General features: G+C 48.4%; 1 protein-coding gene and 1 long non-coding RNA gene across 6 annotated transcripts in view; one reads left to right on the plus strand and one right to left on the minus strand.

Annotated features, from left to right (window-relative positions):
• The first annotated feature begins 47 nt into the window (after positions 1 to 47).
• Positions 48 to 18478, plus strand: LOC128779604 (uncharacterized). The gene is made up of 3 exons (XR_008425665.1): positions 48 to 134; positions 18136 to 18252; positions 18288 to 18478. It is a non-coding gene; the product is annotated as an uncharacterized lncRNA (long non-coding RNA).
• Positions 7293 to 26223, minus strand: part of CSNK2A2 (casein kinase 2 alpha 2) — a 35721-nt gene continuing 16790 nt past the window's right edge. Inside the window, exons 5-13 of one of the 5 annotated variants that reach the window (XR_008425664.2) lie at positions 22873 to 22932; positions 17698 to 17781; positions 16798 to 16908; positions 16462 to 16563; positions 15844 to 15944; positions 14865 to 15013; positions 13369 to 13462; positions 12463 to 12571; positions 7293 to 7720 (exon numbers count right to left, since the gene is read on the minus strand). Coding sequence is in view for 4 of the 5 variants with exons in the window: in XM_053914748.1 (XP_053770723.1) it covers positions 13386 to 13462; positions 14865 to 15013; positions 15844 to 15944; positions 16462 to 16563; positions 16798 to 16908; positions 17698 to 17781; positions 22873 to 22932 (684 nt within the window). In the remaining variant the exon portion in view is untranslated. Of the gene's footprint in view, positions 7721 to 11106; positions 12572 to 13368; positions 13463 to 14864; positions 15014 to 15843; positions 15945 to 16461; positions 16564 to 16797; positions 16909 to 17697; positions 17782 to 22872; positions 22933 to 26223 lie in introns of those variants that run through there. The other 4 variants (XM_053914748.1, XM_053914750.2, XM_053914751.2 and 1 more) reach the window with 4 other exon arrangements.

Below are 26223 nucleotides of genomic sequence, written 5' to 3' on the forward strand. Positions count from 1 at the left end.
GAATTTGTCGTCGACACCTGCGACACCTGGGTATTGTCAGCGCCCGTGTGTTGTCATGGGAACCCGGCGGGGGCTGAGGTCAGGGGGCCACGCCCCCTGAGGGAAGAGGAGGAGTTACAAGCGCAAAAGTGAAGGTAGGTTGCTAAGCAAGTGCCTACCTCGAATCCTGCGAATGCCAAACGTGCTTGCTCGTTGGCTGAGTACAAGGTAAGGTTTAGGCAGCTAACCTGTATTGAGCGCCAGCTGTGCTAAGCACCTTATGTGCATCTTTGCTTTAAGTATTAACAGGGGCGTTATGAATACAACACTGCATCAACTTGTGGGATGCAGTCAAAGCAACACTCTGAGGAAAATGTGTTGCCTTAAAAAGCATTATTAGCGAACAAAAAAGCTTGAACACTCCGCTAAAAGCAGAAATTAATAAACTAAACAAAAAGTCGAGTTGGTGGAATCAATAGCTGATTTTTTTAAAAAATCAATACTCAGAAGAACATTTTTTTAAGACATAAAGTAAGCTATGATATTTCATGTGTGGAAGAAATCGGAAATATTGGAGACCACTTACGGAACACCTATCTGTACATGGTACTCCATGCCCTGGCCCGCGCTGGGTATTGTGGCTGACAGAACGGGAGTTTGCAGCTAACTTTGCCCTCCTAACAGCTGGTGATAGCTAACAGCTGTTTTAACACTTATTATGCATCAGGCACTATGCTAAGAGCGTTAGCGTTTATGAAGTCATTTAATCCTCATAGCACCCCCGTGAACAACTGAACCAGACATGGGGGCGGGGGAGGAAATATGGGTTGCATTACAGTAGAAAGTCAAAACTTTTTATATAAACTGATATTTTTGAATGATTTCTGGGGAATCTTTAGGCCAGTGAGCAATTTAGCCCTTGGTATTATTAAATTTTTCTTTTTTAAAAAAAGATTTTATTTGTTTTTAGAGAGGGGAAGGGAGGGAGAAAGAGAAACATCAGTGTGTGGTTGCCTCTCATGCGCCCCCTACTGGGGATCTGGCCTGCAACCCAGGCACGTGCCCTGACTGGGAATTGAACCCCCAACCTTTGGTTCGAAGGCCTGCACTCCATCCATTAAGCCACACCAGACAAGGCTGATATTAAATTTTTCAAAATATCCTACGGGGAAACATATTATACATTAGATTTTCATGTGTACTGAGTCTATCACAGGATTTTTTATTCTGTTCCCTTGAACACTGATAACACCAAATGCTGGCAAGGATGTGGCACAACAGGAACTTACATTCATTGCTGGTGGGAATGCAAAATAGTACAGCCACTTTGAGAGACAGTTTGGAGATTTTTACAAAACTAAACATGCATTTACTGTAAGATCCAACAGTCCCACTCCTTGATATTTACCCGAAGGAGGTGAAAACTTATGCCCACACAAAAACTTGTAGTGGACATTTACAGCATCTTTATTCATAATTGCCCAAATCTGGGTGCACCTTCAATAAGTGAATAGATAAACTGGTACATGCAGACAATGGAATATCATCTAGTGCTCAAAAGAAATGAACTATAAGCCGTGGAAAGACACAGAGGAAACTGAAATGCATGTTACTAAGTAAAAGAAGCCATTCTGAAAAGGTTACACAGTCTCGTTCCAACTATATGGCACTCCGGAAAAGGCAAAACTATGCAATGAAGAGATAGTGCTTGCCAGGGGTGGGGTGGGAGTGGGGAGAGAGGAATAGATGGAGCACAGAGGACTTTTAGGGCCCTGAAAATAATTTTGTAGCACCCCCCCACCAGCTACTTGTCCCTCATACTCTGCTTTATTCCTTTTCATGACACTTATCACCACTTGATAGTCTATATAGTCACTTATTGTCTATCTCCCTGCATTTGATTTTGAGTTTTGGAGAGAATTTAGTCTGTCTTGATTGCACATATATTTCCAGTGCCCAAAACAAATGCCTGTGAAAAATGGGAATGTAGTAAGTATGTGCTGAATCTGTGGGTTAGCGTCACGGACCTGGGGTTCCTGGTCCCTGCAGGCCCAGCACAAGCTTTGTCTCTCGTGGCCTCAGCACTCCCATGCGGACGATAAAGATCTTCTACTTAGAAGGGCCGGCCTCTCCCATTTGTCTGCTCACTAACCTCTCTCATTAACCACGGAGTCTCCCCAGTTAAAATGCAGACACCTTGAGCACGTGTGGACTTAAGTGCCCCGAACAGACAGCCCGCCAGTGAGCAAGCTGAGGGAGACAATGAGAGCGCTCACTTCTCCTAACTACTCATCCGCAGCGAGTGTCCACACGAAAGGTGGGGTTCAAGATGTATGACAATCACAGCCTTGGCTGCAGGGAAGGTTATTTGATCAAAGGTTTGGAAACTATGAATCAGTGCTTAGCAGGTATGTTTTGCTCCTGTTGTAGACTTGATTTTGGCATCTTCTCCCAGATGCTGTGTCTTCTGTGCCTGTACAGCACCCAGCACAGTACCACCTTCATAACAGGCACTGAATGAATGAATGAATGAATGAATGAACCAGAGCCAAATGGTCACCTCTGACCTGACCTTCATCTCATAGAGCGAATTAACCTAAAACTACAGAGAATCACATTAAACACTGTACTTCCAGATTGTTTTCTCTTCATCACCATAAAGGTGTTTGTGGTGATGAAGAGTCTTGCTAATAAGTTGCTTCTTTCCATGATTATACAATTAGAAAGCGGTAGATGAGTCTGTTTTAACAAATCATACATAAAAAGAGAGCAGAATCTATGAAGGCAATAAAATCAGTTTGGGCAATACGTACAGCAGCTCAGCTGATACAAGTTAGGCCATTTAGTTGCAGGAAAGGGCCGTGGCCAGTGTGGCTCAGTTGGTTGGGCGTCATCCTGTGAGGCAAAGGGTCACTGGTTAGGTTCCGGGTCGAGGCACATGCCTGGGTTGCTGGTTCAGTCCCAGGTCGGGGCACATATGAGAGGCAACCAATCAATGTTTCTCTCCACTTCTCCCTCCCTCCCCCTCTCCCTAAAAATAGGTAACTAGAAGTTGTAGAAAAGATAAAGTAATTGCATGAAGTGCAAGATAAGGGTGGTCTTGAGAATCCCATGACTCAAAGAAGGAGCTCAGTTTGGTGACCTGAAGTTTGGATAGAAGCACCACTGGGCAACCAGTCTGGTGCCCAGCCCAGAATCTCCGACCAGGAACAGATCACAGTCCTGTGTTTGGAATGAGTATCACCGTGGCTGGGTGTCAACACACACACACACAGATTATAGCAAGTACATAAAAGCCCCTATCAGTAATCCACGAGTAAATGAGGAATAAGTGTCTGATTATTGTGACATTTTGTTACTTAGGATACTTGAAATATTTAAGATAACTTAATGTATTAGGGAACCTGATACTTTGAAATGCTTCAAGGAATTTGAAATTAGTTCTGTGATTTTTAATTTAAAGATGCCTGAGAAAATTTAATTAAGTTTGTAAACAATAAATGTTTAAACCTTTTTATTTATTTCATCTATTAGTTTAAGACTTAGATATGTTAGTATTTGAATGCTTCAGAAGATTTCATCAGATTTTTGGTCTTTCATATTAGCTTTTGAAAGTGCTTGTGCAAACCAAACAGATGAAATATGTGGGTGACTTTGAACTGTCTAAGGAACCTGGACTGTGGGTGAGCGGTGTTTATGGTTTAACCCATTACGTTTTGAATTAATTCAGCATTGATTGAAGGTTGTGTCCATATTTATATACAAAACCAACTAGTTGGTAGTTACAACAAGATCTGTAAATTGACTTTAACGACACAAGACAAATCTGATTTTAAATGTAGAGCTTTAATAACCAAGATACTATTGAAAACACCAAGAACTATAAGAACCCTTTCCAGCACGAAGCCCTGGTCAGATGCTGAAACCCAGAGGGCAGCGCCTGTTCGTGTCCGTCTGAGCCCAGAAACTCGAAAGCACCCGGCCTCCAGGAGACACGGGACTTGAGGCGCACTGTAAGGCAGAGTTTATTCTCCACTCCTTGCTGGTGGGGACGGGGAGGAACAGCAGTGACTGGGCGTTCAGCTGGCAGGAGGAGGACCACCAAGTCCAGAGGTTCTATCCAAAGACCATCAGCCCCGACAACATCAAGTAAAAGAGCCAGTGGTGGGCAGATGAAGCTCCTCCTACTCTGTGAAGTTCAAATGGGACTCTGTTGGGCTCTTGCACATTATTGTTATCTTTAAAAGTGATTTTTAAACTCACACACAGTAAAATGCATTTTTTGGTGTACAATCTTGACTAAGGCACCAAATCATAACCATAGCCACATTTAGGACACAGAACAGTTCCATCACCGCCCCCCAATTTCTCCCATACCATCCCTTTGTGGTCAGACCCCCCCCAACATCCCCTGCACCCCTGGTAACTGCGGATCTCTTCTCTATCCCTACTACATACACTTTTGCCTTTTCCAGAATTTAATACAGATGGTAGCATTTTGAGCTTGGCTTCTGAGTTTGTGCATTTGCGTTTGAGATGTGCATTTATTTTAAGTTCGTGGAATATTCCACAACGCCCCCACCTCAACGCCTCAGACACACCAGGCTCATCCATTCTGCCACTCAGCACTCTCTGGCCAGCCCTCTGCAGGCTTAGTTTTGAAGGCTTTTCTGCAGCACTTCAAACATACTAAAAGGAAGCTGTTTTTTCATACTTAAGATAACTTTTTTCCTGTAATTTTGAAAAGATCTTTAGAATTTGCTTTTAAAATTGATTTTGTGCTTGTCTGTGACCTAATTATCACAAGAAAAATATTTTAAAAAACAAATACTGAATCTAACCATTAACTTAACGAGGTTCGCAGGATTGGAAAGACATTTAACCACATTTGTTTTTATTTTGCAACTTTCTTATGTGAGAGTCAACACCTTTTTTCCCAGATCTCTAATATCTCTGAAGGCCCCTGGGAAGTCACAGGCCCCAGCCACCAGTCCCCAAGAGCCCCAAAATTCCATGACTAAAGGCATCACACTTCCAACCTACACCAGTGAGAGAAGGGAAGAGAAGACTGCTTTTCCTGAATCGTGACAATGCCCTTTCTAAAAAAAAAAAAAAAAAGCACAGATCAAATTTTTAAGTTTATCTCACAAATATACAGTGTAAAACAATGTATGTGCACATTCGTTTCTCGCAGCAATACTAGTGATAGGACTGATGAGAGCCTACCAATAAGGGATCGCTCCACTGTGGGACATCACATCGTGGAATACTACGCAGGCATGAAAAGGAGTGAGGTAGAGCCATACATGGTAACACAGTAAGATTTTCACGATTAAGTGAAAATGCAAGTTGCAGAAAGAGAATGTAGAGTGTGACTACATTTCTGTAAAAAGTCATTAGAGTTTAGAAATGCCAGTAAATATGCAGGGAACAGACTGGAAGGTATATACCAAATCTAACCGTGGTCACTTCCAAGGGAGGAGAGAGTTTCTGTGGGGGGGGGCGGGGGGATGTGGTTGGGCAAGGCTTTCATGTTACTTTGGTGTAACGTGACATCTTACCGTGGATATAATTACTTTGGTAATCAAGGAAATTCAGTATTACTTTCAACAACTGAAACACAAGCAGGAGTACTGGAAGATGTGACTTGATGTTCTGAATTTCCAAGCACATTGTGGATAAGCATTAGACTGGTCTTGGGTTAGTAGGTTTCTTGTCCTTTCTCTCAAGGCTAAAACCACTTTAAAACAAAAACAAACAAAAAACCCCCTGCTTTTCCCCTTCTTTCTACAACCACTCTCCCATCGAGCAACAATTATCCACAAAAAAACAAGAGTATCTTGGCGGAGAGGTTTCTGGGAAACAAGACTTTCACACTGAGAACATTGCCTTGACTGAAAAGGGAAATTGGAAGACAAAGCTAGAGTGCAAGTTCTGCATGGCGTCTAAAGAACTCACAGGCAAACCACCGTGTAACTGCTCCGAAGAAACCCTCCCTGTCCGAAAGCCCTTGAACACCAGTGGGTCCGCATTGCGATGAAATGTTCTGCGGGTAAACACGCACACATGAAGCCCCACACCACAGGAGTTTCAGGCCCATGCTCGTGTGAGGTATCGAGGTGCTGTCGCAGAGGTCTGGGAGGCTGACAGAAATTTGCAGACCCGTAAGCCAGAGGGGGCCTCAGGAGAGACACCACTTGAGAACACCAGGCCGGGGGTGGAGCTGGAAAATGCCACGTCCACCCATCCGGTGCCCTCCTGGTCTTACGCAGTCTGCTGGCAGTGGGCCTGCGGGCCCTCACTTGCTGGTGTCCAGGGGTTTGGGCTTCCACACCTGAGGAACTGCCTGGATGTGACAGAAGCTGATCCAAGGGACACTGTGACGCCACGGTGGCCAAGGGGCCTCTTTGCTTTCCCCCCACAATTGCTTCAAAAGTGAGTGTCCACACCTGCATTGCCAGTCACCTGTCCTGGACAAGCAGCAGAGAAGACAGGAGAATGTTGTGCAGACCACATGGGCTTTGATGGAGAATGAGTGGGGGCCCATCCAGCCGCCTGGGCATTGGGGTCTGCCTGTGGCTTCTGCTAAGGCAGTGGGAGGATGCGGCCACCGCTAGACACAAGGCTGGGCAGCCACCAGGCTGTCACTGCTTTTCCTTCCCTGTGGCACAGCTGTCCTAGGAGTGGAGGACTAAGGGAGCCGGGGAAGGCTCCTTGACAAAACAGGTTGAGTCTGTTTACTTAACAAAGACAGCCAGCGCTTCCATTCCATCCTTTCAACTCGATCAGAAGCCACCCTCCGATCTGGACCCGAGACCCCAGGCCCCTGCCCGGCCTCAGGACGGCAGACTCAACCATCCTCCAAGTGAAGATGCTGTTTTTAGAAGGGGGCTTGGGGAGAGGGGACAGGATTGGGAGGTGGAATGAATATGGAGGCAGGAGCAAAGGGAAAGGAAAGGGGCTAAGGCATCTTCCTGAGTTCACTGGAAGTGACATTCACCACCACTCCCATCACTGGGACTCACCTGCTCTGGGAGGACAGACCAAGGGAGGACAAACACCTGTTCAAGGCAAAGCCTGGCTTTCCTGGCTCACAGTCTCCTTGAGTCACCAGCCCCTCTCCCAGGACGAGCTCACCATCCCTCTTCAACTCCTCACCTCTGTAAAGAGCATCCTTAAAACCTACCCGCCTCACCTCCGGGACTTCCCGTCCCTGGCTGGAACTCGCCACAAAAGCTCTTCTATGTCACTCGGTCGCCTATGGCCATGGGTCTCGGTTAATAGCCCCTTCCATACTGAAAACTCTCCATACATTTCTTTTAAAACCTTTTATTCAACAATATATACTTTTAAAATTATAACGTCACTGCCCATCATGCCATATATGCCCCCGTTCCCCGCTGTGGAGTCTGTGGTCTGCTGGGAAACAGGTGGCCACAGGACGCATCAGGGACGCAGGGGAGCAACAGTAACCAACAACCATTTTGCATACCCTTCACATTTCCCATGCTCTCTGGGTCAGGAGGAAGTCAACAGGAAGCCAAAGGCGTGTGAACCTTTTACATTCGGAAGTGAGGTTTGATATACGGTGGTGGGCTGCCCCTCAGCTGGTCTAGTTCGTGCTCGCCAAGCCTGCCACCGTTTTGTGTCTGCTCACGGAACGTGATCTCTCTACACACGTTAAGACGTTTGATTTGGTTCTTGTTCTGCTTATGGAAAAGTGAGAGGAACCGCAACAGACCTGGGGAAAGAGACGGGAGGAGGGGAAAGATGGCATTAATCAACGTGACCGGAAGCGAGGACAGGCCTCCTCCTCCTGAAGAGGGCTGGGAACCCTGCGCAAGCTTGACTTCCCCACGCCACTGGTGGAACACCTAGTCAGAACCACGATTTGGGGCTTCAGATTGTGCCCTTCTCACACTTCCTCTTCTGATCACCTCTAACAGCCTCCGCACGCCTTCTGCCAGAGCAGGGGGAACGTTCTGGCCACCACGTGCGTGACCACGGCTCTCCCCCACCTCTCGGGTCCAGACGCCAGCCGTTCTGTGTGCACCACACTCCAAGTTCCGCAGTGCACCGTCAGACCTGATCCCGTGTACCCAGGACAGCATGGGGCTAATTAGACAACTGTCTCGTACACAGGAAAAGGGCCAGGTCCACGTTTAAAAAGCAAAAAGGGAACTAGCTCATTTACGGGAATGGGCAGAAGTAGGCCCACAGTTGCTCACGTGGAGAAAGACAAGCAGGTTGTGCTTCTTCCAGCAGCTCCGTTACCTCCAAGGGCTGTCACAACAGCACTGTGTAACGCACAGTGGGAAGCCTACTTTTGCCCACGGGGGTTTTTTAACTCTCCCCTGGGAGCGGCTGTCTGGCGTGGCCTGAAAACCGTTTCTCCTTCCCCGTCCGGCACAGTGGAGTGGATGCTGAGATGCCGACAGCAGAGTTCTGGCAGGGGCATCTCAGGACGGTACCACAGCACCGAGGAAGGGGTGGGCCGCACACTCGGGAGGCCGCCACACAGAAACATCGCTGGTGAAAACTCGCTTAGGGTAAGGGAGGTGCTCAAGGCAAGAAATGCCTGTTCGCCTTTAAACGCTGCAGAAACTGACTTCCAAGCATCCAACGCCACAGAGGGGTCGGGGAGAAAGAACATTAATGAAAGACACCACCATCTGCCAAACAGCACATGCCCGCTAGTGCTGCAGAGAACGGGGTGGGGACAGGCTTTCCTAAACGCAGAACTCTGCCACAAACGCTCAAGTCGTGCAGTAGAACTGGCCCCTCCCGGGCAGGCACCTGAGCGGTGCAATTCAGACACAAGTACCAGGAGACACGCCTGTCCCCCTCTGCTGCTGTCTCTGCGCGGGGCGAGGCACTGCATCCATCACACACACCTTTGCAGTTCGTTCATCCCTCCTCTCCCCCAAGACAGGCAGCATGAGCGTAAGGTCCTCCTGGCAGTGGCGTGTCACCCTCTCGGGAAGGCTGGTGATGAGGAACATTTTTATTGGTGCAAACAGGAGTTAACATGGCGTCTCTTTTCCCTCTAAGGGCAGCAGCACAGAAGTCACAGCTCAGTCATCCAGTGTTACAGAGGCGGCCACTTGACCCTGAAGTAGTCATTTGTAAAGGGCCACTGACCAGCCAATGCTGCTTTTCTGAAAACAGAAGGAAAGTCTATCCCATGGTTCTTGAAGATTTGGATTTCTGTCCCAACTCTTAGTCACCATTTACAGCAAGAAAAGCCAGCAAGTGAAAAACTGTTAATTTATTGATTCAATGAAAGTTTAAAAAAAAAAAAACAATCCTCAATACATGTAGTTCAGGATTAAGTATCACATTTCGAGCACATTGTTGAGTCTCTACACAAAAGCACGTCCCACCCGCGTAACCCCAGCGCATCGCTCCCCCAGCCTCCACGACCCTTGCATGGGGTCATTTTTGTCAACACATCCATGCAGCTCAGCAGCACATGGCATCACCAGTTTTCTCAGCAGTTTCCCCACCGCCTCCTCTACCCCGTGCCCACCCTGGGGTTAAGTTTTTAAAGGCAGGACATTCGGTCTTGGATTTAAAAGCTCACGGACAAACTTTGGCTTCTTGTGTGCTCATGTGGACCCTGCTTTTGCTTTTGAAAGGATTTATATTTCAATGACCTTGACTTTGATCAGTTATTACCCACTCCAATTCATTTGTGGGAGGGAAGTCTGCTTTTTCCTGTGGGTGTTCATACAGTCACACAGGTTTCTAAACAAATCATTTAATTTGAACTGGCATTAAAGGAAACTACTAACAGGGCGGTTAGATCTACTTCGATGAATATATAAAAATTTCTCCAATTGTTGCTTGTGTCCCAGAATAACTCTTCTTCCATCCTCAGCAGTGCAGCACCTGGGAGAACCTAAGTCATTTCCCTGAGTAGGCCCAGACTGAGCCCCAAGGCCACCAACTCTGCCCGGGACTCAGAGTCTGCCTCGAGAGCACCTTTGGGTCCTACTGGAACCAATCCAGGGGGCAGTGTCCACCTCAGGGCACACTCCAGAACATGGCCTTTGTGCCCCCTAGGGTTTTCTGTCCTCAGGAAGTCATGTTCCCTCAGGATCTACTGTTTGAGTATCTTTCTTTTTGGTTCCCCTTTTCCTTTTAAGAGCCCTCCACCTTGGCCTCTCTCCCAGCCCCCTAGGGTCACAAGTTCTGATGTCTCCTTGGAACTAATCAGTCTGAGAGCACCTTCCTTCTCTGTCAGGGAATACACTTGCTTGGAACCTTGTGAGTACCCACTTGCTACAAAGGTCTGTCAGGAGGCCCGGCAGAGCGGCCAATGTGTTAAGTGTCCCACAGAACTGGCATCGGCACCGGCACTCCTCTGGCTGGTAAGAAAGCCCATGAATGCTTGGTCTGCATTCCACATTTGATGGCTTCCCCTACCCAGCCAGCCACCCACCCACCCTGGGGACAGGACGGGAGGGTCAACGGCAAGTAAACCACGGATGAAAACGACACCAGCTCTGATCTCACCACGGGACTCCTCAGCCGGAGCCAATCCCTGCAGCTAGACTCACTGCGGTCAACAGACTACGACACACCACCTGTATCCGGCACAGGGACCTGCCGTCCCCGCCTCACCAGGTCTACGTCCCTAAACACAGGCAGTACCTGAGATGACAGCCTAACACTACCCTGTTCCCATTTTTTTGCTTTTCTTTAGGAAAGAATAAGTCCCTATCATAGGCACTTTTAACCTGTTATAAGGTGATGAAGCAAACAAATAGCTAATGAAAATTACTGAGATGAATTCAATATGCTAACTGAAGAAAAATGGTAGGTAAATCTGCCATAGCTTCGTCTAAATATTAGACATACACACACTCTCTCACACACACTCGTCGTCTCTCACTCCTGGAACTCTCCAAGACCATCTCCTAACCCAGGTAAAGGCTCTAAAATCTCAAGGGAGCTAGGTCCGTCTGGACATAAAATGGTTTTGGAGACAGGTAAAAGAGAAAAGGTCTGGACTGGACTCAATTCAGTTTGGGGAAAAAACCACCCACAGTCACAGCCAGCTAGCAAGCCGGGCGTCAAAACCAGTCAAAACCATACTCGGAAAGGAGTGTTTTCACCTCAGTGTTCTGTACGTCTAAGGCATGAAGACAGGTGGAAGTACAGGGGCAGGAAAGTAAACTGCACAGGAGGTGGCAGGACTCCTGTGTCAGCTGCAGTCACAGAACCCAAGGTCAGGCAGGGAGCTGTCGACACCTGCTGCATCAGCCCACAGGGGAGAGGCACAAGGACGTCACCCGGCTCTTCCCCAGATGCTCTGATCACCTCTGGGGACCCAGGGGAAAGAACAGGGTCGCTACTTCGCCAAGACCCTCCTGCAGGCTCCCCCTGCCTGGTCCAGGCAGGCAAATTAAAGGTGTGGGAGGAGGGCACGGGATAAAGGAGATTAGAGCGGGGGGCGGGACACACAGTGGCACATCTCCTTGATATTAACCAACAGTTCAGTGTTGCCTCACAGGGCGCGTTAGGTGGCTTCCGACAATCCGAAACACTGAGTTTGACTGCCTGACACAGCCATAGTTTCAGCCAAGAGCTTGTGTCTTGTTTTTTGGGTAGAACAGATGTATACATTCACACACAGTGTGCAGTGCAGGCAGGCAGGGTCGGTGTGAGAGCCTTAACAGAGTGCGTTTCCTGGCTTTGGGATCTTACTTTCACTTTTAATCTGTAAGCTCAACTCTGTAATAAGAGTTTTATCTGTATTTTCAGTTCCCACCAACCAAATGACAAAAATAGAATCTACATTTAGAGATAGGACCTGCTACCAATACCAATATGATTTTATTGGAATATGGAATGTAAACAGATGTCCTCAAATAAACAATCTAACCTTATAAAAACGTACGGCATTATTAAATAGTTAGTGAAGAAACCCTAAATGTGACGTGGTGGCAGACACCTCTAGCGCTAGCCTAGGTGTGCAAGTTCCCACAGCTGGGGTGTGGCTCCACAGCTGGGGTGAGGGGACTGCCCACAAACCATGTTGGTGGCAAGTCCCCCAGATGAAATTAGCCCTATTTTTTACTCTTTAAAACAAACTCGAGCTTCCTTTGCTACCGTGAAGGCTGGCACAATGGATCTCACCCGGTGATACCTGCTCTAGCGGCTCCACCACCTTCCCCAAACCTACTGCATGTTGCTTTCCTCAGCTGCCCGGGTCATGGGGTGGCCGTACCCACACAACGCTCGCGCGGCACGCAAGACGGACTTGTCACATTTGTGTGTTACCCATCAGAGCCTGAAAACGCAGATTACCCTGATTACAGTACAGCGGGGAGTTATTTCTCATGGGGACCAAAAACAAAAAAGGCAAAAAGGGAGTGGAGATGGGGAAGTACTTTTTTTCAGTGACTAGGTCATTCCTGAATAAATTCTCATAGAACCCTCTCTCCCGCTCCCTCCCCAACCTGCCTAAAGACTGACCTTCCAGCTTTATTATGGACGTGAACAAAAAGTCTTTGTTTCAGAGAGATGCATTAAAATAGGTGCAACAAAGGGATGTGCTGGGACTCGGTGAGGTTTCCTTACACGGCTGCAAAAAAAATAAAAATAAAAGCTACACAAAAAAATAGCCACAAGATTTTATGGTTAGGCAAAACAACAAAGGTTACGGTGAGCTCCAAGCTACGCGCTTAGCATCACTTTTGATGAGACGGATGGACCTGTTCATGGCATCAGAAGATGTAAGGTGACGTCTGCTGACATCAAAGGGGACTCATGGGAGTGACTGCAGTTTGCTCCCAAATGAATGCATTTCGAAGGAAACTGCAGGGATGAGGTACATTTCCTAGAGAGCTCATGTCATAAAAAAATACATAAAACATGAATTTGTAGAAGAGTTTAAAAAAAATACTGTCACTGTTTCAATATCTCCTTTTCGTGAATGAGGCTGGTGTGTCGGTACAGACAGACTGCTGACGTGTCGCTAACGTGGGGCCTGAATCTCACCCAGGGAAACCCAGCCCACAGTGGGACAGACAGGAAGTCAGATGGTCAGAGCTTGGTGACCGAGCAGGTTAACTCAACAGTGGTCTCCCGTGACATAAAGGTGACTGTACAGCAACTCCGAGTCTCCCGTCTCCCGTGCATTCCCAAGGGAGAGGCCCCTCAGATCCTGAACTACGCGCATCGTCTCACTCGCTGCCGCAGCGGCAGCTCCCTGCAGACTATCACTGGGGAGTTTCTTTCTTTTTTGACAGACTTTTAGGCCTTTACTCTTCTTTGCGTTTAGAAGGAATGACTAGAATTTCTTTTTATCACACTGCAGTTTTCCTTCAAGATTTGTGTTGGGTTGGTTGGTTTTATTGGCAAGCATCAATGCCGCATTACCCGTCGCTTCCCAGTCTTCATCGGGCCGCCGTGAGGCCACTGGAAAGTACAGCATTATCCGCACAGGGCTGGGACTGCTCCTTCACCACGGGGTCTGCAAGGCAACAGGGCAAGGTCAGCAGAAGCAGGCTGGTCAGCGTGGGCGAGAACAGCACACCGATTCCAGCCCTCCCGCGGTGAGACAGACATACCCGGCCGGGAAAGTCAGGGTCGGGAAGGCAAGCGAAGTTACAGACACTGGGATACGGTCACGGGGTCGCTGTTACACTTCCTCAGAGGGCGAGTTCAGCTACTGAGGCTCACGGAGAAGAGCGGCACATTCACACCCCCTTCCCACTGCCCTAAATTTCTCCCGATTTCCTTACGTGTGATCTCCCTTGAATGACAACATCATACCCACCCACCCCCCTTTCTTCAAAGCATGTGACTAAGCACTTCAGAGAAAAGGGTGAACAGAAAGAGCCATTAGAAGGCCTGGCCATTTTAAGCAACAGTAGCTAAGAAAGTTTTTAAATAGAAATATGATGTGTGTTCAGAAAAGCAGACAGATCATGAATTGTACATGGTAAACATCAGTGGTCTTAATTCGATCTGACTCAAGGGGTGGGAAGAGCTTGCTGTGCCAGCAACTGGAAGGAGGACACACGAGTGGCACCGGTCTGCCGTCCGAACACAAGGCGAGACCTTCCACATGTGCTGTGCACTAACCCTTAGGGGCCGGCAGGTTCAAGACCAGAGAGCAGTCATCTTCAGGCAAGTTTCGGTTAGTCTCCAGAGGGGGAAGAGAAGAAGGCAAGAGAGCGTGTTGGTCAAGCAACAGACAGGCTGGAGGTTTTCCCTTCGATTCCGACAGTGCGCTGAGACAGGTCACCTAACCTCCTTGTTCTCAAAGTCTCCTGACTGGGCCAAATCATCACACTGACCTGACGACAGAAGCGTGCGACACGCTTCACAGGGGTGGGGGGGACTGTGTGCACTCTCAACAATAAGCAGCCACGTGAACGGAATTTATACGTATCCTCTCCAGTGAGACCCAAGAGGTCGGCAATTCAGATAGAATTTTGGTGAGGTCTTTCCACGCTGGCTTTCCTTTCCTCGATTCCTTGTTCGTTTAACTTATTCCCTGCTTTAAAATTATACTATTGGCTACATTATTTTCACCAAATTACTTGCTTTCTGCAGGGGGCGAGAAATCTTTCATTAGATTTCCCCACAAGTGTATAAATTTGAAGACAAATTTTAGATACTTGAGATCTATCAACTCAGGGCCGCCAGGAATGGTCATAAGACCAGACTCAGGGGAGCTGCAGCGGTGAAGCAGCCAATGGCTTTGGGGATCAGGAGACAGATCCGCCAAGTTGTCTCAACAGTCTAGAGCTAGCGAGGCCAAATTCCAACGGCATTCAACACAAGTAAATGCCAGAATTCCCCCGACTGGCCTCAAAGATAAAGGCTAGGAGAAATTCTCCCCCGGCCACGCGGCCCTGGACACTCACAGAAGTACGGGTGCTCCATGGCCTCTTTGGCAGTCAGTCTCTGTTGATGGTCGTATCGCAGAAGTTTGTCCAGAAGGTCTAGGGCCTCGGGGCTGACGAGGTGTCTGTTCTCACTATGGATAAAATTTTCCCAGCGTTTCCGTGAATGTCTGAGAGGAAAAGGAAAGCGTTAGTATTCTGAGATTAAATTCAACAAGAACCCTTAGTAGTAGGACTAAAACCAACAAAATCTTAGAATGATTACCGCACTGATTACAAGCTCCTTAAATCTCGTTCTTGCTGAGACCTGCCACACCCCCAGCTATGATCACGGTGCCCTCAAACAAAACGGCGCCCAGTGACAAGTCAGTAGAATCAATTAAAGCCTGTCCGTCTGATCTGGATGTGAGAGTTTTAGGTGGTCTCTAGCCAATTCTGGGTGAGGCACGGGGCCACTGAGCGATCATTACTCAGCAGCTGTAGACAGACAGCTGCTGGCCTTACAAACACGGGGCTTCACAAGATGCTGTAAGTGCTACTGGAAAATTTTCAACACATTTACTTTTCAACACTCCATCTGAAAATATGCTTTAAAATTTGCTACCTTACAGAAAATCCATTAATAGGAACTCCCTGGTGGTCTAGTGGCTAGAATTCGGCGCTTTCACAGAAAATCCATTACCCCGAACAAGGAGAAATTGTCTGACTATTTAAAGAATCAGTTTCCTAAGACTTCCCATTAAAATAAGCACCTGCTGTAACGGAAAGCTTTTTTCTGCAACATTACAATTTTGTCTTACATTGTATCTCTTAGAAGTAAAATTATTAGAAGACATATGTAAACACTGTGCAAATATCTCAAAATAAGTTAAAAAATATACATGGGAAAAAGAAGGCCATTTCAATTTTGATAAAATTAGAAAGAAGAGCTTTAGAAGGTGACTTTGGCTAACCTTTCCACTTCTGCCATGGGGCAAGGTGGCCACCGCCCCCTACTTACTGTCCCAGGATGTCGTTGAAGTGCGGGTCCAGGTCTATGTGGTACTTCTTCAGATACCCGTACAGCTCGTCTGTGCCCAGAACCTTGGCGATGCGCACAAGCTGAAACAGAGCACACCGAGCAAATCACTGAGCACAGAACTCACGGTGCGCCCGCGCGGACTCTGGGACAGGGAGTTACAACTTCCACGTCACTGAATCCCCGGGGACCCGATACAGGCCCAGGCCTGCAGCGGACAGGCAGCAGACCCAAGGGCACGGCGTTCGCCTGAGTGCAGGTTTCCACACGGCCTTTAAAATGATCACGCAACACGTGCCACTCTCCTCTAGAAGCTGAGGGTTATGAGGACATCACAGTCCAACGACAGAAGTCTAGTTTTATTAGACAAGGAGGTGCCCGACTTCACAGGCTCACTCTGAAGTGGGGCATAGGATGGCGCCGTCTGTCTCTGGGGACCTGCTAACAGCAGGCAGCTCGGTGACACTCTTCCCCGTGAGGAAACCCGCATGCAGGCACTGGGTGGTACTTAGCGGCTCAGGGTCAGCACCCCTCTCGGGATGCGCCGCCTTCCTTGGCATCTGCCCCGCAGTGGCTGGGAGCCAGATGGGGTTCGCTCACCTGGTCGTAGTTGTCCTGTCCGTGGAAGAAGGGCTCCTTTCGAAAGATCATGCTCGCTAACATACAGCCCAGACTCCACATGTCCAAGCTATAATCATACATCTGAGGAAGCAAGCACAACCGGTCAGTCAAGGGTGTTTCACTCTCCTGAGGGGAAGGGAAAGAGGTAGCTGAGGGAAATCTGAAATTGTCGTTCTGGGGGGGGATAAAGACTGAATTCTGAATGTATCCAAACCGGCCAAGGAAAAAACCAGGAAAAAGGGAAACCCAGAGAAGCTGAGGAGCAGCCCTAAGGAGACACGAAGGAGCCCAGAGACGCCCGCCCGACCATCTCACCTGGTAGTCCACGAGGAGCTCGGGCCCCTTGAAGTACCTGGAGGCCACGCGCACATTGTACTCCTGAGCAGGGTGGTAGAACTCTGCCAGGCCCCAGTCTATCAGACGCAGCTGCGAACACGACAGAAACCCAGCGTGAGAGGGCTGCTCCCACACGCCCGGGCCTCCGGACAAGGCCACACCACGTCAGATGGATATCATCTGGCACATAAGAAACGTTAGCAAGTGCACTGGCTATAAAGTTATACGTTCTGCAACTGTGTGAGAGGTCACTTCTACTGTAGAGCAGAGGACTCAGAACCTTATTTGCTTTTTCTTTTTTAAGGCTTAAAGTATCCTGGCTTATTCTCTTGAGATCAACAGAACTTAACCATTTGGGGCTCCACGCCACTTACATGGGTAACGCCCCCCCATCATTAAGAGCTTCATTATAAGCTGCAGTCACAACAGACGGGGTGAGGACATACGCCCCACTCCACATGGGGGCAGTGCTCTAGCTCCTCATTAATCTAGTACTGGTTGATTCATTTACTCACCAGTCAGGGACAACCAGAACTGGACACTGACAACAGGAGGGACCCAAGTACACTTTGAAGGCTGGGCAGACTGGCCTGCACGGTCATTAAGCAGTAGAAACCCCCAACTGTAGTTTCTTTCTCAAGGCCTCCCCAGAAACCATGACCACAACACACAAGTGCCCACAGCCGGGCCCAGCTGTCCGCTTTCCTTGTGTACTACGCCTGTACCAAGCAGAAGCCGACACTGAGGCCGGGGAAGTAACAGCATCACAGTCTGCCAAAGGCAGCAGCGTGGGCCTGCAGCGACCAGCTCGGTCCTGCCCGCGTGTCGGTCTCGGCCTTGCGATGCAAGGCTGGCCGCGCTGCCTGGCTGTAATGGTACCTTTTTCTGTTGGTGATCTATCATGACATTGTGAGGTTTCACATCCCTGTGCATGATTCCCTTGCTGTGGCAGTAATCCAGAGCCTATTAGATAAGAAAGCACAGAGAAGAGTGAGCAAACCCTCTGCCGCCCGCCCCACCGGCAACCATGTTCTCGGTGGTGACAGCTTCACTCGAACCCAGTCCCCCAAGGGGCAGCCTACTGCCTGTAACGGGAGAAGAGGCGCACTGCAGAAGGCACCCCTGCCCTCTGCAGGCCTCATGGCCTCTGGTAGGAGGGGGCTATGGAGGGGATGTCTTGGCCATGGTGGAGGTTTCTTAAAAAGGGGGAAATGATACACCCTTGGCACACCTCTCCTCGCAGCTGGTAGCAATTTATCAGCCACCTGGATTTAGCAACGTTAATCTATTGGTCTAATCTGACATGTTTAAAACCAGATCTGGGAACCTCATTCGAGTCACCTCTCATCGTGGTTCAAATGACATGCGAGAAAGAGTCCACGTGGACGTGAAGAATGACATCCAAATGTGTCTTTCAACATGGCTTGTTTTTAGGTAAGTGTACCACGTGGGCTTTCTAGAGTAAGAAGGTAAGTGTACCACGTGGGCTTTCTAGAGTAAGACACATTCTAACATTAGTACTTTGCTCTGAAACAATCCCAGAGGTGCCCAGGCCTGGTAGCTCGGGTGGTCAGTGTTGGGAGTCCCCACACCCCTAGATTGCCAGTTCGATCCCTGGTCAGGGAACATACACAAGGGAACCAATAAAGGCCTAAGTGACTGAAGCAACAAATCACTGTTTTTCTGTGTGTGAAATCAATACATTAAAAAAATGTTTTTAAACCCTGAGCCAGTGGGTCTTTAAGAATTATATTATTAATCCAAAGGAGAAAATTGCTTCCTTTAAGATAATTGATATGCAGACACGATTTTTAAGTGTACGAGTCACTGATTTTTTTACTGACTTTATAGTTGTGCAACCGTCACCACTATCCAGTTTTGGAATTTTCCCACCTTCCCAAGGAGTTTCCTTAAACTTGCCTGCACTCAAGCCCCACGCCCATCAGCCCCCTAACTCCTTGTCCCTTCCCCTCCCCTCTCCTCCCAACCGCTGCTTCGCTGCCTGTCGCCGTGGCCCTGCCTTTTCTGGGCACGCATGAAATGAAGTAATACGACGCACGGCACTCTATCCTCCCTCACTCAGCATGTTTCTGAGACTCATCCACGCCTTGTTCTTGTTGACTAGTATTCCAATGAGTGAATGTATTAGTTGGTAAACATTTGGGCTGTTTCTGCTTTTTGGCTATTATGAGTACGCTGCGTATGTTCACGTCCGAGTCTTGAGATGACGTATGCTTTCATTTCTCTTGGGCGATTCCTAAAGGTGCAAGTACTAGACGGTATGTAAGTTTACGTTAGGCTTTTTAAAAACCTGCCTGATTCCTTTCCAAAGCAGCTGCGCCCTTTCACATTCCCGCTGGCAGCATAGGAGCGCTCCAGCCCCTCCGCCTGCTCGCCAACACTCTCCGCCGTCCGCCTCTGACAACGGCTGCCCGCCGGGTGTGAGGTGGCGTCTCCCTAATGAGTGATCAGGCTGAACATCTTCTGTTTGTGCTTATTCGTCACACTGTGTCTTCTTTGGACAAATGTTGATTCAACTCACTCACCCATTTTTTCACTCGGGTTTTGTTTCAAATAATTAAAATATCTGCTCCGAAATCTTCCTTTTCTTATACAATGTAACGATTTTCATAAATTTCAATGTTAGGCCCGTTGGCTTGTTAAAAAGCCCTTGAAGCCTACATGAGTCCCATAACATACTCCCTTAAACAATAACAGCAACCCGTAATCTTATGGTACCTACTATGTGCTTGACACTGAGTGGTTTGGTGGAGATGGCCATGGGACAAGATTAGAGCTTCTCAGCCTCAGCACTGTTGACATTTTGGGCCGGACAATTCTTCGCGGTGGGGAGCTCTCCTGCACCCTGTGGGATACTGAGCGGAATCCCTGGCCGCTACTTACCAGATTACAGTAGCGCCCCTCCAACTGCAACCAGCACAAATAGCTTCAGACTGCCCAACACCCTCTGGGGGACGAGGCTGCCCTGACTGAGAACCACTGGGCTACACTAGCAAAGGCAGTGCACTAGGCATCTCTACGTGGGAGGGAAGACGTTAGCCAGTTATCCCTAGCATCAGCATCCCAGGCATAAGCAAATTTGCTTTTTCCCTAGGCACAAGAGTATACGTGTCTGATGCTGTTTACATGAAGGTGAAGAACAGGCAGAACTGCCCTGACAGGTATGGGTTGAGGGTTGTCCTGCAAACCAAAAGGTCGTCGGTTTGATTCCTGGTCAGGCACACGTCTGGGTTGTGGGCCAGGTCCCCGGACGGGGGCGTGTGAGAGGCAACCTACTGAAGATTCTCTTGCACAGTGTTCCTCTCCCTCCCTCCCTCTCTAAAAATAAATAAAATCTGAAAAAAAATAAAGAACCAGCAGAACTAAACTATGAAGGTAGAAGTGAAAATATAATGTTCAGGGCAGGGGATAATGAATAGAAGGGGCACAAGAGAGCACTTTGGGGTATTCATAGTATTCACCACCAGCCCTGTCCAGGAGAACTTCCTGCAATGACAGAAACATTCTGTATCCACACTGTCCGCATGCCACATGAGGCCACTAGGGACTTGAAATGGGAACAGTGTAGCTAAGGAACCGAACTTTCAGGTCGACTACGTGCTGCTATACTAGACAGCACAGTTCTGTTTAGCTTTGGGTACAGGTTTCACTTCCACAAAATCCAAACACCTGTATACTGCAGATTCGTTCACTTCACTTGCGGAGGTTCTACCTCACATCAATTTTTTCTGCGTCGCGTTTTACAGCAAAGCTGCAGCAGGACGCCACAGTGGCTGTGTGGCAGTGCCGTAAGCGACCAGGGCTCCTGGGGACAGAACTCTCTGACTCGGAATCAGAGCAGGCTCTGCTCGACTCAGTGAGTCACCAGCAATCCCTCCGCAGCACTTGCCCTCAGCCTCTCCGCTTTCAACGAGCTGAACTATTCCCTCTTCTCCATCCCTGCTTTCCCCCCAAAGGCACAATCTAGCAAGTGTTCCTTTGGTTATTCTGCCTAGTCTTGGCCCCAGTGAATTAAGATTCCAATACCTGGGACGTGAAAAACACCTGATGAAAACAAAGGCTGAACAAATTCAGGAAGGGAAGTAGTTCTCTTGCCAAGGTTCTTGTCAGACTCCCTGTGGAGCTACAGACATGCTTTTAAATTCCTTGGGGAATTCTTTCCGTTTAAAATCTGGTAGTTTCTCACCACTAAGCACAAAAGGCGTTTTCCAAGTTCCACCTGGGCTTCCGTGCCTCACTAGCAGCAAGCACGCCCTGACCGCCTAGCTGCTGCCCCAGACGACAGAGAGGACGCCCGCTGGACACGAGCGCCACCTGAATGGCCAGCCTGTGAGACCGCAGTGTGCGGATGGCTCTACCTGGTCTAGGGACAACTGGGCTAGGTCCAAGCCTCACCTTCCGTGTGCCAGCCTGCCACAACATCTAACAGCTCACTTTAAAAGAACAATCACTTGTGGGACCTGGACTGCAGCTGTCACGGGTGAATGCACGGGTGTCTCTGAAAAGCACCTCCCGGGACTGGGTGGCCCACAGGTCACAGGGCCCCGGCAATTCAGATCCCCCCACCCCCACCGCCCGCCCAAGGCCTTCAATTCCGTCCAGAGAGGACAGGAAGTGGGATAAATTGAGCTCTGCCTTCTTCATCTTTCTGATCTTACTGACTAAAGACCCTTAGACGTAAGGGCAAACCTTTCATTCCACCACCTGGGCTTTAACGGTAAGGGGTTTGTGCAAGTGCCTGCAAGCACACGCACTCACCTCCCAGAGCGAGTCTTCGAAACCCCGCTCCCTAACGCTCAGCCTTACCCTGACTCGGTATCGGGTCCCAGCAACTATTCATGATCCAATCAAAACTCCAATCCTGGCAACTTCCTTCAATGATACCAACACTCGAATCACTTCTATGGTCTTTCGGAGGTTCTTAATTTGAGATCTGCACCTTCCCTAAAACTTGAAGTAACTCTGTATATTTACACATGCATTTCTGGGGTGATTTCATTATATTTTTAGTGATCCATGACACTAAAAAACTTCAGAACCATTGGCCTATTCCACTTTACAAACCTTTTTAGAGTTCTTTACCTAGACAAACTAAGAGAGATCATTTCTCCATCGATCAGTAGTAACACTTGAAAATTTCAATGTTAGGGTTAGTAAGCCTCCTAGAAGGTCCACCCATCACCTCTCCCTACATGTCAAGGTTAACTAGCCAGGACTAGAGGTTACGTTGTCTCATGTAAGGGGATTCCAATAGATGGCCAAGAAAAAGAGCCACGAATGTCCGCCATCCCGGTGTGCACGTCCCCGCCACAATGTGACGCCAGCGCTCAGCCCAGCGAGAAGTGGCGTCTACTTCTCACCCTTTGAGGCTAGGCCTGGCCACGTGACCTGCTCTGGCCAACAATTAGCAAACATGACCCAGCAGGGGCTTCAAAAGCGCATACACGTCAAGGTTAGCCCTCTCTTGCTGCCAGGAGCCCCGAGACCGGCCCAGGAAGCAGCCTGGCTTGCCTCCGGGAGGATGAGGCCTCAGCTGCCCCAGCGGCCATCGCAGTTTTGTGAATGAGGCCATCCTGGAGCAGCTTAACCAACTGGCACCAGTTAAGTTATCCCAGACCAAAGGACTCAGCCAGCTGACTGACAGAATCGTGAGAAATAACACATTATTTTTAAGAAGTCATTAAGTTTGGGTGGTTTGTAATGCAGTAAAAACCAGTAAGTATTAATTACGCAGCCAAAGGAAAATCCAAGCAAGGGACAGAGCTCTGAAGAGGGAGGTTCTATGTCTGGTAGAATGTCCCTGGTACCGCTGGACTTGGCCGTACTTCTCAGGGCCACTAGTGAGTTTCTCTGTGAAGATCCCACGGTGGAGGCCTCATGGGAAGCAGCTCAAAAAACAAACCAAAAGGAAGAACACCTCACTAAATACTCTGGGTGTCAAGAAATATCCCGCTTGAGTTTTTTGTTCTCTCAAAAACTTCTCCTTTAATGAATAAGCCTGAAAAAAATTCACTGTTTATGAATGCCACTTACTTTAAGTAGTTCATACATATAAAACCGGATATCAAAGTCTGTCAGGATCTGGTAAAGTTGCTGAAACAGATTTCAGAAAACAGAAGTTTAATTTAGTGTCATTGCATCTTGTCATCCTAAATGTTGGTCATTATTCTCTGTAAACTTAATGCTTGAGTCACTAAAGTATCCCAAACGTTTTACTCCCTGACCTGTAACAAATGAGGACAGAGACTAACACGAAGGTCTAATACTTCAGTCTTCAAAAGAAAAAAAAGAAAGGAATGCCAGGGGGGGAAACATTTATTCCAAGCTGGACCCTTTGGATATGTGTTTAATGCCCCCCCCGGTTCTAACACCCACAACCGCACTACAGTGGCGGCAAAGCCCAGGGGCCCAGCGGCACGGCACGAAGGCTGACCCCACGGCAGCACCCCAGCACACTTTAGAGAGCACAGTCCCCACGGTAGAGGAACCCGAGAAACTTCACTGGCCCGTGCGGTAAGACAGCGGCAAGGCAGCCAATCTGCTCGTGAGAGAAACACAAGGAAAAGGAACTGCCACAGCATTTAGAAAAGGCAAGAGATGAAAAAATCTATGCCCTCCACTCCCCCAAAACCAACCCCAGGCTGGAAAAAGAACACTTCACAGGCACTGTTGATGAGAACTAAAGAACCGATGTTTTAGGGAGAGGGAAAAAGGAGTGGTGGAGTGGAATGTTAAAAACCGACACACGAATGAAAGTTTTCATTATGGATAATCCAAAGACCCACCCACTGGGATTTTTTTTTTAATTTCAATTTCTAAGAGGTAAAGTACCATTTATGAACCCAGGTTCACTAAGACCACAAACTCTTGTCAGAAACTCTCCTATTACTGTTGATAATCAATTCCAAGTAAATCTCTTTCCCCGTCAGCACTTTCTATGAAATTAAACAGCACACACCTTTATGAAATACATTTTGTTTCTCTATCGCAAGACTCAAGCAATACACAGATCTCTCCAAGGACCGAGAACGGTGTCTGTGTAAAGGGGTGGGGGGCGCGCAGAGGACAGTGGGGACTCGGGGATAAAGGAGACTTTGACTGCATATAAAGCATTTCATATTTCAGATCCGTGTAAATATATTATGTTCAAAATAATTTTTAATTTGCTAAAAATCATATTTAACATTTCCTAAGAACACCAGGACCCCTTTCTTTCAAAGGTCCCCCTTTAAATTAGAGTGCTTCCCCCCCCAGCTTAGCAAGGATACCTAATTTCCTCAACCTTGAGCAGGGCTGGCTCAGGGCACCAAGGGAGTGAAAACATCCATTCCAGCGCACACGCTGCTGCTGGCGCCTGGGGGCTGCTCCCCCAGGGGGGCTGACCGGCACCAACCGGACATGCCACCACTTCTGCTCGGGAGATTCAACTGCATAACAGCCCAAAACCCAAGTTTTTGTTCTCCTCCAACACAACCCCAACCTGTATGTACAGAACCAAACCGAAGATTACCATCTGTTTGCGTGTAGAATCGGCTCCTCCTCTGAGAGTTAGGGAGATCACTCCCAGAGACTATGCCAAGTTGAACCTGAAGTCAGTAAGCAGGCCACGTGGGTGAAAGCAGCATGCTCTCACCCTCAGGGCGAGGGTACTTTGCATCCCGAAAACAACTGTGGGCTATTTCTCTATCTGGACTTTCATCTGGGGAAGGCTTTCTTCTCATGTCATGCGGTATCTATACCAAGCATCTGGGTAATGGTCTAGCAGGGGTGTCTGACCTGCAGCCCGGGATGGCTGTGAATGCGGCCCAACACAAAATCATAAATTTATTTAAAACATCATGAGATTTTTTTTGTCCTGGCTGGTGTAGCTCAGTGAATCGAGCACAGGCCTGCAAACCAAAAGGTTGCAGGTTCGTTTACGAGTCAGGGCACACGCCTGGGCCAAGGGCCAGGTCCCTGGTGGGGGGCTCCTGAGAGGCCACCACACACTGATGTTTCTCTCCTTCCCCTCCTTCTAAAATAAATAAATAAATAAAATATTTAAAAAAACCATTTATGAGATTTGTGTGATTACGTGTTGCAATGAGTGTATTTAATGTGTGACCCGAGACAGTAACTCATCTTCCAGTGTGGCGCAGAGATGCTGAAAGGTTGGACACCTCTGGCCTAAGGCATCAAAATAAATGGCCTTGGACCGACAATATAGGATTTCTAGCTACTCCAATGAGTACCAATTTTATGTAGTACAAAAACACTAGTTGAATATAGCGGTCAGGCCTACTGTGCTCCAAAGCCCTGAATGACAGGCTGGCATGGACTTTTACTTCTCAGGAGCTCTGGGTAGGAGACCAAATAGCATCTGTAGCGTTTTACCACCTGGGCTAAAATGCAGGACTCGCCAGGGTCCACAGTTCAGTTGCCTCCAACCTTCAGAGCTGTCTCCACCGCAGACCCCAGGGGTCCCCCGCTCTGATCAAACAAGCCTGGGTTTGCCACCTCCATTATCCCCCTCCCCAGTGTCCCCATGCCCCTCCCTCTTGCCCATAAAGGCAAACCCACCCCCATCCAGACGCCAAAGAGCTGAACCCCTGTTCGCAGGCCACTGCAGCAGCAGGGTCCCTGGGGTAACATTCCTCACTCACACTGGCAGCAACCCCGGGGGGTGGGTGATCAAGGTAAGTTCGCACTCCAACATGAACAAGACGCTGCCTCGCTCTGCTCTCATCCCAGAACCCCAGGCCAATGTCCCCGAGTACTGTGGCGGCCGGTGGCAGTCACCGCTTTGGTGGGTCAAGATCTCTGACCTTTCCCTCCACCAGCTACGTCAAGGATCTAACACACAACTGGGTCCAGACCCTAAGCGCTCACGCACCTGCGTGTTGCACGAAGTACGGCGGTCCTCTCCCTGCACACAGAAGGCAGTTGAACACTGCTTGTCTCTGATGATGTTCTAGTGAACGGAACAAAATAAAAACTGTCTTCCAAAAAAACAGAGGCACCAAGAGACCCTGACGAACGAGAAAGGGAAACTCCACGACAACCGAACTCTCTCTCCACTCTTCTTAGCCAGCTACGTGGAGAACCTCACTAACCAAACAACTGCAAAACGCTGGCAGGATGTTAGCTTTTCTTACATTTTCATAAAGTAATTGTCTTATCAAAACCAAAACAAGCCCACGCTTCCCGGCAGATTACAAGGGTGCTGTGGAAGAACTAGGCACCAACCCTAGCTTGGCCCCGAAGCTGCAAGCACACCGGCGCCTCCCTGGAAACTACTCCAGGACTGCTTAGAGGGCCCAAGGCGGAAGCTTCCTGGGACTTTTACTTAAATTAATCTCAGGAAGTCTGAGGAGGAGAATGAGAAAAACACAATTCCATCGACAG

The sequence above is a fragment of the Desmodus rotundus genome, chromosome 12, assembly GCF_022682495.2.
Source record: "Desmodus rotundus isolate HL8 chromosome 12, HLdesRot8A.1, whole genome shotgun sequence".
NCBI lineage: Eukaryota > Metazoa > Chordata > Mammalia > Chiroptera > Phyllostomidae > Desmodus > Desmodus rotundus.